Source organism: Taeniopygia guttata, chromosome 3, assembly GCF_048771995.1.
Source record: "Taeniopygia guttata chromosome 3, bTaeGut7.mat, whole genome shotgun sequence".
NCBI lineage: Eukaryota > Metazoa > Chordata > Aves > Passeriformes > Estrildidae > Taeniopygia > Taeniopygia guttata.
Window position 1 is genome coordinate 37,055,982 of NC_133027.1, and position 16,947 is coordinate 37,072,928.

The window sequence follows — 16,947 nt, forward strand, 5'->3', positions numbered from 1 at the left end:
AATAACAATTACATACAGAGTTAGATGACAAACCACTGTAACATTTTGAAAGAATATAATGGTGTATGCTACAAAAAGAAAATCAAAAGCATGACCTATTATTCCACTGCATAAAGATCACCCCCTCCCCAGAAATATAACAGCTAGAAAAAATTAAGAAATACTATGTTGATTTCTCAATTCCTCATGAAAAGAATTTGTGATTCTAGACTTGTATAGACAATTATCTTTTACACAGCAACAAGATGTAAATGAGAAGCCACAAAGTGGAAACTGTCCAGCAGTTTGAACATGTTCAAAAGTGTTAATTTTGCTCCCTCCCTTATTATCATTTTAAGGATAATAAGAACTAGGATACAACACAGATTTCCTCATACCACTCATGCAATGTTTTCAAGGGAAATTTTTCCTGCCTGCCTAGAATATGTAGCTTTTTTTGAACATCCAATTTGGCTTCAGGACTTTCCAAAGCCATCTGAAAGGGAAAGAAATCCAAATCCCAATCATTTTGTCTAAATGAAAAGACCTCATAACTCCTTCAGTAATGCAGCAATATTGAACCATCAGTCTCCTAGATTATCTGAGACTGACTTTAAGGCCAGCTTATTCCTCTGAGCTGACAAGGACCAGGACTGATGTAGGAATGGTATCCCTTTGAAAAACTCTGCAACTAAACAAATAGCACTGTCTCAAGAACTTCCCTCTTAGAAACACTGAGTACAGAAGTATAGAGTAAGTAAGAAGGCATGACAGACTTAAAGAAGAACAGGTCAGGTTTTAGGAAATAAAACTAGTATTGTCTTAGTAATCCTATTGAATGGAAGTTTAGTTAAGGACAGCTTGTTCTATGAGCAATCAGAGGTGGGTTTCCTAATGATCTCTTACATATTAGTGAACCTAAGCATTCCACTATCCAATGCTGACTTCACACTCCAATCTCCAGCACAACTGTCAGTCTTTATTCAACCCAAACACATCCTTCCATGCATTTTCTGTCTTTCCCATATTTTCCCCAGACCTTGTCACACCCATGAGTTAATGGCAAGATGCAGCCCATGCTGGAACTGATCCTGACTTAAGAGGTGCTGACTGGTTAGCCAGCAGGTTAAACACAGAAGTTAACTTTCTCTCCCAGAGGTCAACACATTGTATTTCTACCCTTACTTGGCTGCCAGCTGTCATAATGCCAAAAGAAGTTAATTCTCATGGAAATATTTTTCTTGGTCAGATCCGGCTAAAGTTGCCCAATGGGTTCAAATTTATTAGGAGCAGAGTGACAGGAAGACAGATGGACAGACAGTATGACTGCATACGCTTTGTCACCTTAAGAAACCTGCCCCAAAACTGCCTAAAGGCTGAGGGTCTCTTTGCTATGTTTCAGGAAAATATGTTTTCAATTCTTATATTTTAAAGCCTCTGAGAATAGCAGCTGTAAAACCAGCTGACAGATCATTAATTACAGCACTGCTTCTGAGAAAGGACCATTACAGTAATATTGCTATGCTATATTTCTGTGAAGCACGACCATTATTTGTTATAATATATTTAAGCTGAGCCAGTCCAAATAAAGAGAGGAGTACCTACTTTGAAAAAATACTTGAACTACTAGGTCAAAAGCATGATTCTACGAGTCGTGTGCTGCACAAATGGCAGAAGTGTAAATAACAGGTACTGTGAGGGTTATACCTTCAGGAACGTTTATATTAAAATACATAAAATTATTGATATCCAGACTTCAGAGTGCTACTTAGTATCTTCAAAGGCAGACTGAATGAGGTCAGCTGAGGAGCCTTTTACCCACACAGCATTTCACTGCTTAACTGCCATTGCCACGTTCATTATACAATAGCGTAGTGATAAAATTATGTCTAAGGGGCAAACACGAATGAAACATGCAAGGATAAAAATTACTCAGTTTTTGATTAACTCATTCTGTATTCAGTTCTTATATAACAATCATAAGTGAAACAAAGCTCTGCTATAAGCTACAGTTTCATGCCATAAGCTACAGAAACATGATCAGGGAAGACAAGCTGCAGGGGATATAACTTAATAAAGGAAAGAATGTTTTATTACCACTCTCACAGTCCTGAGAATGTTATACTGCACTGTCTAAAATTCAGAAACTTAGTTTACAAGGACAACAGGTAGAACTGAATGTACTTTAGTTATTTACACTTACAAATTAATATAAAAATGGAGTGAAAGTAGGGTATTGACTTTAAATTTTTAACCCAGCTCTGTTCATAAAATTGATTCCTTGATGTGCCCAAAATCAGCAGTACCACTGAAACTGGAGGGGGCAGCATAAGGGCTGGAATAAGCAAAAGTGACCACTTGACAGACATTGCACTTTGTGTTTGCCATTTAAACATAAATAAATGGGCAGTTTCCAGAGCCTACTGCAAAAGAACTGGGGATTTTTATAGCTTTCAGAGGTGTACCAGCTTTCAAGAATGAGGAAGTGGGCATGATTGCCTTTTTTTAAATGCCTAAAAATATGCTAGAACCAGCTTTTTTTGCGGAATTAGAAAAGGAGAAGAGACTATAGATCAATATAAAATGCAAGATTAACAACAGAAGTCAACAAAGTTGTCAATGCTATGGATGGGTCAGCTGCCATCAGAGGGATAGCTATAGATCCAGCAATGGGACATAAATGATCTCCAGTGTGGCAATAAATATCAAGCCAAGCATCCTCAGGCTGCACTTGGAGAGGACTTTTCACTCCCCACTGATCTGATGATTTCAGAAGAGATGGGGGTGCCTATGTATACTGGATTGACAGTCTTCCAGTCCCTATTCACCTACACATTCTCCATCTACACACCTCTCTTCTGCTACACTTTAAGGGGAAACTGAACATTTTGGGGAAAATGTAGGGATATCTCTAAAGATATCTCTCTGGGCCCCAATGTGCAAAATAATGTTATTATGGAAATTAATTACCCTCTATGAATAATGAGAAAAGGAACAACAATAAAAAACCCTGAATCAAGCAACCAAAAAACCAAAATCCAAACCTAAACCAAAACATATAACCCCCAAACTACACATTTAGTCTGAGAGAGGAGCTACTGAGGGACAGTTGTATAAAATTGCTCCTGTTATTTTTTCAGCATCAGTACAGGTCATATTGCTGATGGATCAATCTGAATTGTTTTGTTCAGATACCCCTGTGGAAATAAGATACCATTCCTTATGAGCACAGAGTGAATACAATGGGCCTAGAAAAACTGACACTGGAAACCTAGACCATACTATACAGTTGAAAAAGGCACAGCATAAAAAAATATTGAAACATACCAAACTGCATGCCCCAGTCACCGAGGTAATTTATTCTTACTACTTCATGTCCCAGAGCAACTTTGAGATTTGCTATAAAATTCCCTGGTAATGAAACAAAAATGATATTATTATTCAGTTGTAGGTAGTCTCTCATCCCTATGGAACAGTTTTCTGGTTTTGTATCACCTGTATTCAAAATGAAGAGGAAAAGCAATCAGATGGAATACTCCACAGGATTTGCTAAAACCTGACAAATGAAAGTAGCAGTAATAGTAAAAAGCAAGTTCCTTTCTGAGCAGGAAAAGAAAAGCTGTGCATCTCAACAGTGCCACGAAGTGTCTCACAACAGGGATAGAAACATACACAGGTGGATGTACGTGCACATATTGCCAAGTATGAGACCACAAAAAAAATCTTTTAGAGTAATCTTGTAGTCTCACAAATAAGTGGCATTATACATAATTCCATCACAATCAGGCACACTCGTACCAGGTTAGGCAAGCACTCAAAACTCACAAACTGCTGCTGTGATGCTAAAAAGAGAACATCAAGTCCTGAATCTCTATAGACTGTTGGAGCAGTTCTGAGCTCTACACTTAAACTATGCTCCAAACTTGTCATGTCATGCAAGGACATATAAATAAGTTCCAGATGCTCTTACAACAAAACCCCTTCATCTCTCCCCTGAGCTCAGTTATAGCCTTAGAATTACAAAGAAGAAACAACCACATCCCTTCCTCTATTTTCCTGTGCTTCAAGGGTACAATTACAGTACTGTTGTAAAGGATGCAGAAAGCTCTCTTCTTGTATTGTTATAACACCACATTATAGCTTGCAATTACTTCCAATTCCATTCTCTGTAGTTAATTAATCGTCTTACTCTGGGACAAACGTTGCTCTAAAGAACTACTTCTGAAAGTGTTTTTTTTTAATGTAACAAAGGATCCAGAAATGGAATATTAAAAAAGCCCAAAATACATAATTTCACCGAACTATCTGTCATGGAAGAAGCAATTACTTTACATAATTAATAACTATACATGATTAATTAAGTATCATTAAAACCTGATACATTATTAGATACACAGATTTTGTAGGATCTTATGCTACAACCTACTAGTTTTTATTGTGAGATTAGGAAATGAGGGACAAACACAGTTTTCCATATACCATTAGAGCACAGCACAAGGAATTTATTAATTATTCTATTAGATATTACAGCAACTGTCTCAGTAGTACTGGCATAAAGTAATTAGCATATAAAAGCAAGCTTTTTGCAGGACAGCCAACAAGACATAACAATCTGAACTGCTCTGCAGTCCAGTACAAATTGCGAATTTAAAATTCAAAGGACTCTTATAACACCTCCATGAAAACTGCCTTGGGTGTCTTTGAACACCAATTCTAAGCTACTTCATTTAATATCCACAGTCATAAAACTATAATATGTGTGACTCAATAAATCTGCCAGCAACACACCACGTTCTTTTCTTCCCAGCATAATGATCAGAAAGGTTTTAATTAGCAAGTGGAGCCTGACACAGCCACTCACACCCGAGGAGGGAGATGTTAGCAGCGCTCCCATCACGTGAGGCAGGCAAAGCAGCCCTCCAGGAGCAGTGAAATGCACACTCACCTACCATGGTGGAACGCAGATGTCCTATGTGAAACTTCTTGGCAATGTTAGGGGAGCTGTAACAGATTTTAACAAATAAGGTTTGTTCAGTGGACAAAACTGCCAGATCACCAAGTTAAAAGAATCCAACTCCTATATCTAGAAGAGCTGAAATAAATGCCCTGTTTTCACTTTTCCCATCAGATTCCCTGATTAGCTTCTGTCCTAGACAGCAAGTTTTCCTATCCAACAAGCTTTCCCTCCAGTATCAGTTAACAGACAGTGTTGTGGTTAAACCATCCCACAAACCAACCCAACAACAACAACAAAATCTAACCAAAGCCCACTTGTACTGGTGACAAAGAACCAAAAATATCTTCTCACTTTTTACAAGTTTTGGACATAGGGATCATTCTCCTTATGTCTTTTTCAGAGATAAACCAGGATGAGAGGTCTTGTGTACAAGGATCAGTAACCAAAATGCCATCTTGCCAGCAAGGCCCACCCCACAAAGAAAAACAACTCTTTACATAATTATTTGCTAAGATAACAAAAAAAGAAAGTTCCTCTATGAAAATTCAACCTTCAAATTAAAGCCAAGTCTTTACTTTCCATGACTACAGAAGCCTGCAGAGGGAATATTACTCAACAAAAATATTTATACATAAAACATTTGAGTCAGCCAATTTTCATTCCATGAGTAGGAGACAATCAACAAAATCGCACTGGACAAAAATTTTGGGGGCAGCAATTAAGAAGATTTAACCAGACAAATGCCTGCCTGCTTTAACAAGTCAGGGAAGAAGGTATTAAGGAGCAAAAAGAAATTCATTCATGCCTGGAAATTCAGATTATGTTTCTTCATAACATAATAAAAAGAAGCTGTCTTAAAAACTGAATGCTATTATGCATTAAATGACAATATTTTTAATGGAGGGCTGTGTAAGGCATGAACTCCTTTAATACCAAAAACACATTCTGGGAAAAAGCCTCAAATCTCCGAATATAATTTATATTCTACTTGGTGAATATATCAGAGTATCAAATACACCTAAATATAATACTGTTTAATATGGTTTAACATCACAGGCATCACACATTACAGCAATGAATATCAACAGAAAGTATCAATCAGCAGACAAGGGACTTATCTCAAAGGACCCCTCAGATGTGCTTACCTGAACTCAATCACTGCCTTTTGTCTGGGAACTGTAGAGAAAAGTTCACTTTTTACTCCATACTCTGAGCCATCTTTCCACACCTGCTGCAGCACAGTCTAAAGCAAAATCAAAAAGAAAAAAAAAAACAAAAAACAACCAACCAACCAAAAATTCATACAAAAGAGTTTCATCAACAGAAAGCATCGCCAGGAAAACTGTTCACCAGCCACAAAAGAGACTGATCCCACACCCTATATTCACATTAGTAATTAGATGGCTGGTTTGCCAAGCAAACATGGTCTCATACACAGATAAAAATGCCACTAACCTTAGAAGGCTGTATCTGATCAAGTAAAAAATTTAAGAGAAATTGTAGGCAAAGTTCTGGTAAAAATTAATACTGAATTTTGGGAAAACCTTCTACTCTTTTAGTGACAAAGAAAGCAAACTCTTCCACCCTAATGTATCTAAAAAATTCTTCTTTCTCTCTCTCACCTGCAAGTCTCTAAGGCCAGTATGAATGATCTGTACTAAAATATGCCTGCTTTGAAAGTCTGGAAACAATGTAAAAACCTTAAAATATTCCTCAAGACAGTTTGTGTGAGTTTTGTCAGTAATGTGCTCATAGCACCAAGTCATCCCTACATAAACTGGGATGCACTGGATCACTACATAAACTGGCCAATGCACTACAGACCTAATCTATGAAACTGTATGAACTGGACAAGCTTCCTGAAGGTAACAGAAGCCTTTAACAAGGTGAAATAAGTGGAAATCTCACTTCATTCAGTGGAAATTTTTCTCACTCAAAAAAAATCACTTTACAGTTTTTCTGCAATGACTATTTTTTTTTAAGAAATGGCATGTGAAAAAGCCTTTAATTCTGTCCTTATTACGACACCTAAGAAGGCAAGCTAAACACATACAGAAAATTGACTTATAGACCTACTCTCTAATAGACATTGGTTTGGTTACAAGGTATACATATACTTCAGTAGGATATTGAGGAATACATTGTCCCTTTGGGATTTTTTTTCCCTTGAATTTTTTTTTTAGTGAAGTGTATAATGAAAGATCTATCAAATATTTCTATGTCAGGTAAAACCAAGAGTATTTACAAGAACAAAACTTTTGAGTTGTACACTGTAAAAACTCAAAGTAGATGTAAATAAGCCTGCATTTTAAAGCAGAAGGAGAGAGGAAAAAGAAGAGTTATTAGTGAAGAAGATTATCAGTGAAGGCAGTAAATGCATTGTTTCCTCACAAGAAGAAACTTTCTTGAGCCTCATTTCAAATTCTAAGCCTACATAACAAATCAGCAACAGGGATCCTCAGGAAAAACTTGTGAAAGACAATTTTACATAGAAAATACCTTCCTAAGACAACAGTAGGTATTCTATAGTTTTATACTGAGAAAAAATATTTTTAGCTTAAAGCATTTGAAAGACACTACTCACCTTTGCTAGTAATTCCCTGTTTATTGTAAAATTCACTGTTCCTGGACCAGCACTGATTGCACTCACTACCGAATCACATTTCAGCTAAGAGAATAAAACAAAACTTACTGTAAATGAAAACAGATGAACTAGAAAACTGTCATTCAATCCACTGTGAATATTAATTTAATCCACTGTAAACACTAAATGTTATTTATTTGTTTGAAGCAATCATAAAGGGATCATTTCCTCAATGCTCTTGGAAAAGGGACAATTTTATTATTTCCCATTGATGCTTAATAACCTCTGAATACAACTCAGCTTGAAAGGCCACACATGTGTTCCATGTCAGACCCTGCCTGTTCATAGGCTGTGTTTTCTTTTGATTGGGAGCAGTAGTTTAACTCCTTGCACAGACAAAAGCTGAAATAAATTTGACAACATACACAGTAGCTATCAGCACTTAACAAAAAAATAAAAAAGTTCAGTGACAACATTCTGTAGTACCCTGTGTCACAAAATAAAAATATTAAAGGTCAATTTATTAGAAATTCCATAAGGTACAGGTCTTGAAAATTCTGAACCCATAAGGCATATTTGGTGAACCAACACCTAATGTCAACAGAAATTTGGGTCTCTTCACAAGCCAAGAGCTTTGGCTCTCAACCTGTCAGTTATGAGAGTTTCTTATTTAACTAGCTGTCTTTCACAGTCAAGAAGTTGTCTAAGAAAAGGAAGAAGAGGGATGGAAAGCATATAAATATACAACACAATCACCTTCTCACTCAGTCAGCTTACTCACTCACTCTATGAGAGAGGTAAGCTGCACTCCTACTGAAGCTCATCACCATGAAAAGGAAATTGAGTCCCCACGCTGGGTCTCCAGCTTGGAGAGTGACCTATCCAGGAGAAATCGTAGCTAGCTTTGAAATTTTTATTTTCACAAGCTCTGCTAACAACAAATTCCAATGCTAACTCCCAAGCTACATGAAAAAAACATTTACTGTGTTGACACTGAATTTTCCACCTTACTGTTTTACAAGTGGGCCTTTCTACTTATGGGGCAGAGAGAAAACAGAAATACCCACTGGACTTTCTCCATAACATTTGTTCTGATAAATGTTTTCTACATAATCTGTAATTTGTTACATCAGTAGTTTTTAATAAGAGTGTTCATTTGTCCTCTCCACAGCTTTAACCAGCCCTTCTCCAAGTGTGGTCCTTTAGTAACCAGATGTCCCTGTGCCCAAGGCTTGGATTAGGATGCCACTGTGCAGTACAGAAGCACAAAAAAACCCAACACAATGTCCCCTCCACAAAGAGGTAACAGTGCAAAAAATGAAACAGGAATCAGCCAGCCAAATGAAATCAAAAGCCCAGGGAAACAAGACCCTTCTGACTTTCTAAAAGACAATTTTCAGTACTTCAGAGCACATTGTTTCATCTATTTATTGTCTCACAGCCCTACTGTTTAGGCTATTTTAGTCAACTGGAAAAACTTCCATCTCTTTTTGCCTAACCTAAATACCTGTATTTCAAATACTGTGGCCCATTTCCTCAGAAGTGACTAAGAGCATTCTATTGAACCTTGAGGCACTCCATCAACTATTTATCATGACAAAATCCACTAACTGCCTGCAATTTTCTGTCTCTCTGTTAGTTTCAGATACATAGTTATATTTTGCTAGTTTATACACTGCTTACCTTCTTTGGATATGACCAGTCTAAATAAGTCAAACTAAATGCATCTCATTCATTCACCACCCAACAAATAACTTTTCTTAGAGATTATGGATTTTTATTTTCCTTTATCTAGCTGGCATAGTCTATTTAGTTTGGGGGCTTATATTGATGGTCCGTTCTTCATTATTGTTAAAATTGCTCCTCCATGTAAAGCTGTAGGGCTAAATGTTTCAGGATTATTTACTGAGTCACAAACAATAAAGAGGGGAGGAAACCTGCAGCTCCCTAAACCCTGGGAATAGCAGCTGTTTTTAAAATTACACACAAGGGGAAAAAAACCAAACTTGTTACTGTGATGATACAGTCATTGAAACAGATCGAGAAGGAAGCTGTCAAATCCTTGGAGGCTTTTAGGCACCTCACTGGATTTCAAAAGTCCTCAGCAACTTCATCCAAAACACTTGCACTGGGGAGGATATGGGAACAGAAAACTTCCTGACATCCTTTCCAACATGAATTATTTCATGTTTCTAGATCATCTTTCAGTTGTTTCAGAACTTTTTGGTTGTATATCTGTGCATCATCATTTCTTCCACCTGAGCCAGAATATTTATCTTGCCAGAACAGGTCCAAGACATGGATAACTTCAACACCTCAGCAGTGAAGAATGGCATGAGAAATAGTTTTAACTCCTCAGCAGTATCACAACTGGTTTTATTTGTTCTTTTTTCAGTATTAACACCCCAGCTACTGCCACTTCCCAAACTAGCACACCTGAAAAAACTGCTGTTCCAAGAAAACTCAATTTCAAGCTGATAAACATTTGAAAGTTAGGTCTGTTTGTCCCACAGGTCAACATTATACACTGGCTTTCCAGAGCTGGGTTTTGTAGTCTTTGGTTTTCCAAGCTACCACACATTCAATTTCTTCCTTAAGTGCTGGACAGCAGCACAGACCATGGCACACCTTTTAGATACCCACCTAACCTGACCAGCACTGTTTACTTCAAACTGTTGGAAAACAATAATTTCACGAGAACCTTAAGCCAAGCTGCTTCTCCAATCTCTGTGAAGATGCTGTGTACAATTACAGTAAGCACAGCCATCAAACTACTCTGGCCCAAACAGATGCTTGCAGAAAGAATACTTTTTTACCTTATCATGCCCCTTACACCTCTAGTCTGTAAGTTCATTATTACATACACATGTAATGACTTCATCAGCATACCCTTTCGGCAAGCTGCTGAGCTTGAAGATGTAGGTCTTGTGCTAAGCAATCACCAGAACTGTTTTCTATTATGGAAGCAATGGAGAGCTGGAAATCAGCAACATGCCTGGAAAAAAAAAACCAAAAAAAAAAAAAAAACAAAACAAAACAAAATAAATCAGGAAAAAAAACACCTGCTGAAATGCTGGGGAGATTTGGCAGATCCAAGCTGACTCTGCATATGACAAGTGTAATTGCCAAGCATAACCCAGTCACAAATATCTGAAGATTCACTATATTTAGAAAGCTGGGCTAGAAGGCCAAAAATCACTTTTACTTTAATACAATCAGAAAGTAGATATGGTGAGAACACCATCTCAGAATAAACAAAAACCATGCTCATGAGTAAGTAAAATTTACTTGCTAACATTACTGCAACTCTTGAGCAGGACACTGGAAAAAAAAACCCCATATAATTTCACATTGATTCTAAGCAGTTTCACATTCAGATCACCAGTCTTGAAGCATTTGCCATTCATCCACTGCCAATTATTTGTACAGGCTTGTAAGCAATTATATTTACTATGAGCTTTCTTGAAAAAATACAAGCAATTGAACTATCGAACAATTACATTAGTATAAAGAGTTTGGGGTTTTTGTCTGTATTTTTTCCCCTAAAGTCTTGTTAAGCTTTTGTAATAACAGGCATGACATGAAATAACAAAACATGACCAATATTGTAAAGAAAATGTAAACAACTACCGTTTTTTGGAGACAGGAACTGCAGATATGGACTTTATTAAATTCTCTGGTGGCAGATCCAAAACTTTTGAAAGCTAAATTGAAAATCAAGACAAAATTGACAAAAGATCCAAGGAAAAATACTGCTACCTGTTTAAATACCCACGGGGGATGCACCTTTTATATCTGAAATCTATTTTCAGCCCAGGTAAAAAAAAGAAAACAGCCAAGTCTTCATAACTATTGGGAATACTACAATAAAATACAAACCTAAGAGATATTAAAGAAGTCATCGAAAAAAGGCAAGGCAAAACACCACAGAAAATTGACGTTTTTTCTCACGAAGAAACCCACCGAACTCTTTATGGACTGAAGTAGTCACGGAATGACAGAACGGTTTGGATTAGTAGGGACCCTAAAGAGCATCTCGTTCCAACCCCTGCCGTGTGTAGGGACAGCTTCCACAGCAGGCCAGGCTGCTCAGAGCCGCATCCACTCCCAGGGACGGCCGCCATCCCCCCTCACTCCGTCCCAATCCCGGCGGGAGCCCCAAAGCGCCACAGGCGGGCCGGGAGCGCGCGCCGAGCCCGCGGCTGCGGGTCGCGCCCACTGTGAGCCCGGACAGGGGGACCCGCTGTGAGGGCCCGGAGGGGACACCTGGCTCAGAGGGCACCCCCGCTCCGCGCCAGCCGTGGGAAGGAGCGGTGCGCACCTGAGAAGCGATGCTCCTCCGGAAAGAGCCTGCTGCCATGGCCGCAGCGCCCGGCGGAAGCTCCACGGCCGACCCTTGTCACCCCCGCCCCGCTCCTTTCCGCCCGCCCAGGGGCGGGCTGGGCCGTACCATTCCCAGCTACGGGGGGAGGAGGCCATTGGTTGCGCTGGGGGGTGGAGGAATCGCGCGGCGCAGCGCGGAGGGGGCTGTACCACTGCTCAGGGAAGGGGCGGGGGGGGCAGCGGCGCGGGGACGCGCAGGGAGGTGGGCGGTGCGTCGGGAGCGCGCGTGCGCGGGAACTCCTCCTCCTCCTCCTCCTCCTCCTCCTCCTCCTCCTCCTCCTCCTCCTCCTCCTCCTCCTCCTCCTCCTCCTCCTCCTCCTCCTCCTGTTCTCCGGTACCGGCGGGCGAGGGGCGACATGAGCACGTGCTCTGTATCCAAGGTGAGGAGCGGGAGAGAGCGGGAGGCTCCCTGGGAGCAGCGCGGCCTGTGCGGGAGCTGGACCCGCGGTCCTGCGCCGCGTCCGGCTCCTGCTCCTCTTCCCGCCTCCTCCAGCCGCTCCTTTCCCGCCTCCCTGCTGCCCAGGCTCCCGGCTGCCCTGTTCCGCTGCCCGCCCCTTCCCAAAGCCTTACTGGCCCTTCATCCATGCCCGGCCTCGCTTTGCCCAAGGCGCTGCTTGTCCTCACTGCAGTCCCACAGAATCCCGGAGTATCCTGGGCGGGAAGGGGCCCACAAGGACCATCGAGTCCAGCCCTTATCCCTGCAGTCCTGGAGTCACACCATGAGTGGTGAGTGACCCCGCAGCGTCACCAGCTCGCTGCCTTCCTGGCACAACGAAGCCCATTCCTACTTGGAGTAAATTCACCCAGAACAGAGCCTGGGGTGTTGTGGCTCTAGGTTTTGTCACTTCCACGTGAAGTTTGGTGGCATTGCTTGCTGCCACCACTCGTTGCTTCCCCCACCCCCCCCCCCCCACCAAAACTAATCCAACGAAGAAATAGAACTAAAAGTGCATTCCCCACCACATAAAGTTAAATATCTGTTATTGCCTTGATATTTCTGAATTGAAAGCTTTTATGTGGGGTGTGCTCAGAGCAGGCAGTAGGGATAGTGATTTCATCAGATAGTGAATAGCGAGACTTGAAATGTTGGATTGAAACACTTCACTTATTTCATCTCTTGCTTGATCGTGCAGTGAACAACAGCAGTGGTTCACAGCGTGTGTTTTGTCGCACAGGAAAATTCCTGCTTCTCACTGTTTTTCACTGGGCTGTGATATGCAGCTGCATCCTTTGGTGGGGAAGGCACTGTGCAGGTGATTACTTCCAGAAGTGAAGTGCTTCCAAACAAACTTAAAAGTTAATCTGAAACAGCTGGATTCCACTTCTGACAGTGGCTGTTGCCTGATAGATTGGCAGTGAATCATGTCCCTTCACCTTGCTTCCCACATCTTATATGTAATACTTAGCAGTTTTATGTTCTAGTTTTATTCTCTTTTATTCTCAGCTACTTTTACTGGTGTGGAAAAACCAATGCTTGCAAAGCATCCAGCAGTATTTGTGTTTGGTTTGATTAAGCATCCATTCTTCTTTTGTGTGTATGATTTATACTTCCTGTGGCCAATTCCATTTGTTCATGCAGCAGCACAAATAAATCTGTAGGTCACCTTTTTGCAGTGAAATTGTCCCAGCATGTTTAGCACTTGTAGAATAACCACAACTTTTGGCCAGCTGTTTTTAAATGGTCCTTAATATAGGTGGTAAAATGGAATGTGTCTGAAGGCATGTCCAGTGCGTGAGGCTGTCGAGAGGGTCAATAAAAATGATTGTGTCTTACTGCAATTTCTTATTTCTGTAAGGAAAGGAATACCGTGTCTGAAGTCACTCAACAGACTGGTGACTGTGATCAAAATTGAACATACCTCTGGTGTTTGACTTTCACTACATCATTCTTACTCTAGTGGCTGAACTATCCTAGGTTGAGTTCAGCAATCCTTGTGTAAGCATCTCCATTGAGAAATATGGTATTGAATCAGTCTGTTTATTTCCAGCACTTAGGTTTTTCTTTCCCCCTTGCTGCAGCACAAGAACCTCACATGAGAGTTGGGCAGTGCAATAACTCTTCAAATGAGATGAGCTTTTGTAGAGAGGATGGGGGAAGAAGTTTCAGATTTTCTAGAAGAAAATGAAAAAAATCTTCAAGAACTCGAAGCTTAATACTTGTGTGATGAAATAGGTCTAACTGGGAGATGACTTCTCTCTACAGGAATTCCTTGGAACAGAGAGTTTTATATGAACCTTTTCCCAACCATTTGTCATTCTGCTTCTAACCACCTACTTTTTTTGAGTTGAGATGCAGTTCACTGTGGCTTGGGCATGTAATTTCCTTTATAAGTGACTTAATAATGCTCATTGCATTATTCTGGATTGTGTTTTCCATTCATCTCAGCCTCTCACCTTTCGTTTTGTATTTAACTGAAACTGTACTGAGACAACTGTACTGATGTGTCCCCAGGGAATAATTTCCTTTTAATTCTAAACCTGTTGGAGGTTTTGAGACATTTAAAGAATCTGCTGCTGGCCCAGTTGGTGGTTGAATTGCAAAACATAGTGGAAAGATAAAAAAAATTCCTAACAAGTGTGCTGGGTTACTGCTTCCACTAACGTTCCAGCTTGAAACACAAGTACAAAGGGGCAATATGTAACTTGATATTCTTAAGAGGCTGGCAATTCAGTGCAAATTATTGGTTTAATGGAGCACTGAAATAAAAGAACAATAAAGTGGCCTCTGGAGCCAGTCAGATTGATGCTTATATTGAAGTCTGTTTGGTTTTTTTTTGCTGTTCTCTAGGGCTGCTTTGTTTTTAAACCAAGTACCAAGAAGAGAAGATTGTCTGATAAAACAGGTTAGTATGTTTTCATTTATGCTTCTGTTTCTCAGAAGGGTTAATCCTGAAAGGTTCATCATATCTGATTGAGTTCATATCATGAGTTCTGTGGTAGCTGTGTGAGGTTTTCTCTTACTGCTTGATTGCTGAAAACTCATTTCTTTGGAGGAATGCAAGCAAATTATTGGCTAGAGTAAATGCTGGGGTTTTTTTATCTCCAGCAATCAACATTGTATAGCCATCTTTGTCTTTGCACTTTTTTTTTTACAAGAGAACTCCTCACCATGCTACCGTAGACTTTTTGCTAACAGACAAACAATTCACCTGAAGGTCTGAATGAGCCATTTTAAAGCTGTGGGAGTCAGAAATTGTATCCCATCCATAAATCTCTCATTCTGGGTATTTTGCCTGAGTTTCTTCTGGAAGAGAAAGAAGAGAAAAGCCATTTGTGACTTCTGTCCACTAGTATTTGCTGTGGCCAGCAAATACTTGCTATATGTTTTCTCTAGATGTGTATGCGTGGCTGTTTTCATTTGAGGACTGACTCTTCTTGGAACCAGAAATAATGTATCTTAAATAATTGCTATTTGAGACTCAGTTGGGAAACTTACTGTTTCTATTCCCAGGTTAAACTACTTTTATCATCAGAGCTGTCAAAAGGTTTGACAATTTATAGAAAAAGATGGAGAGGAAGGTAATGAGGCCAGATTTTTGTCATTGCAACAACCAAAGCCTGTGCACTTAGACCACACTGAAATTTTACCCCTTACTGGATATTATGTTTTTATTTTTGCAAGATTAGACATGCTTGGATAAACTACTAAGCATATTGTTCTAGCTGGCAAATGCTTTGAGGCGGAAAAATAAATTTGACTGGACTAGCCCTAAAAGAGAGAGGCAAAGGTGAGCTGGTTTGTCTTTTCACAGCAGTTGATTAGAGCGGTGCTCTAAAACATGTACTTGGATGTGAACCTGTCCAGTCTGGAAGCCCAGTCCTGTTCAACAGGAGGTTTTAGTTGTGGAACTCCTCTGCAACAATAGTTGATAATACTGTCTCACCCCACAAAAGGCCTTTTGAGGACATTTGCGTCTATAGTTTGAGTTTTGGTAGTGAAAAAAGGATATTTTGCCTTGGTATGTTACCAGATAATGTGATGGCTGGATTTTCTTCAACTAAAAGTCTAAGATCTGTGTAATCAGAGTTGGTTATGTATTCCAAGTGATTTTTCTTAGGGATACAAATGAGGTGATAGGGGAGAGAATGAAAATAGAGATTGAGGGATGTCTCTCATTTGTCATTTACTGACCTGTTTTAGGTGGGTTTAGTGCTTTAGGAGATTATGCTCATCAGCTGGCTCTTTTCTAGAGATCAAGCTACTGCTGGTGCTCCATTGAATGGCAGCCAAGTAGACCCACAAAGCTTTCTGAAACAAGAGCAAGATGATGATGATACTTGTTTTACTTCAATAATAAAGGCTGTTTGCTCTGATTTAGTCTTTAGCTTATCTAGCACTCGAGATAGAAGCCTCTTCTTTACCTTTTGCCCGCATACTGGGGTAATAGATTCTGCTTGTTCCCTTGCTTATTCTACCAAATACCAGCAATTAATTAATTGCTTAAGAGAAAAGTCATCTCCCTGAAATATATATGTACAGTTGGGTCCTTTTTTTATTCTCGAGGAAAAAAGGTTTTGTTTTAATGAGCTTATTTGTGCCTTCCTATGCTTTCTGTGTTTCCAGGTCATGATTTCAGATGCCCAAGCAATGATTCAGAGGATACTCAGCTACGGTTTGTCACCTGTCAGTCTTTATGGAATCAGATCAAATCGGAAACAGAGGTGAGTCTTGTGCTTTACACTAAAGTGGTGTTTTGCATTTGTAATAATACTGCTTGCTTTTTTGTTTCTGGAGATCTTTTTGACATGCTTAAGAGTGTATGGCAGTTAGTTAAAGCAATGGGAGGGCCAGAAATATTGACTGTCTAGAATATGAAGTAATAAATGCATCAAGTACACATTTCTTGTAACCACTGAACTGTACACTTTTGCTGCTTCAAGCTTCTGCTTCTAAGCTTCTCTTCCTATACTTGTCTTTTTTATTAACTCCTGGCATACTGCTGTTGTAGTTCACTTAATGTTTGCCAGCCCTCTGAGGATTTTAGGCTGGTCTTGACCTCAGTGTTCCAGGATTCATACACAGCAGCCCAGGATTCACTGTGGA

The 16,947-nt window shown here is 39.9% G+C and overlaps 2 protein-coding genes across 10 annotated transcripts in view; one reads left to right on the forward strand and one right to left on the reverse strand.

Moving 5' to 3' along the window:
- Nucleotides 1–12,492, reverse strand: part of RARS2 (arginyl-tRNA synthetase 2, mitochondrial) — a 30,187-nt gene extending 17,695 nt beyond the window's left edge. Inside the window, exons 1-7 of one of the 6 annotated variants that reach the window (XM_072926629.1) lie at nt 12,474–12,492; nt 11,151–11,224; nt 10,410–10,515; nt 7,521–7,604; nt 6,082–6,179; nt 4,925–4,980; nt 3,307–3,390 (exon numbers count right to left, since the gene is read on the reverse strand). In XM_072926629.1, the coding sequence (XP_072782730.1) occupies nt 3,307–3,390; nt 4,925–4,980; nt 6,082–6,179; nt 7,521–7,604; nt 10,410–10,515; nt 11,151–11,224; nt 12,474–12,488 (517 nt within the window). In that variant the 5' untranslated portion in view covers nt 12,489–12,492. Of the gene's footprint in view, nt 1–3,306; nt 3,391–4,924; nt 4,981–6,081; nt 6,180–7,520; nt 7,605–10,409; nt 10,516–11,150; nt 11,225–11,399; nt 11,746–11,841; nt 11,997–12,473 lie in introns of those variants that run through there. The other 5 variants (XM_002198189.7, XM_030267567.4, XM_030267565.4 and 2 more) reach the window with 5 other exon arrangements.
- The window catches only part of ORC3 (origin recognition complex subunit 3), a 34,898-nt gene continuing 30,052 nt past the window's right edge, over nt 12,102–16,947 (forward strand). The window contains exons 1-3 of one of the 4 annotated variants that reach the window (XM_012572680.5): nt 12,102–12,283; nt 14,692–14,746; nt 16,468–16,565. In XM_012572680.5, the coding sequence (XP_012428134.1) occupies nt 12,260–12,283; nt 14,692–14,746; nt 16,468–16,565 (177 nt within the window). In that variant the 5' untranslated portion in view covers nt 12,102–12,259. Of the gene's footprint in view, nt 12,284–12,503; nt 12,630–14,691; nt 14,747–16,467; nt 16,566–16,947 lie in introns of those variants that run through there. The other 3 variants (XM_002198178.6, XM_012572682.5, XM_072926627.1) reach the window with 3 other exon arrangements.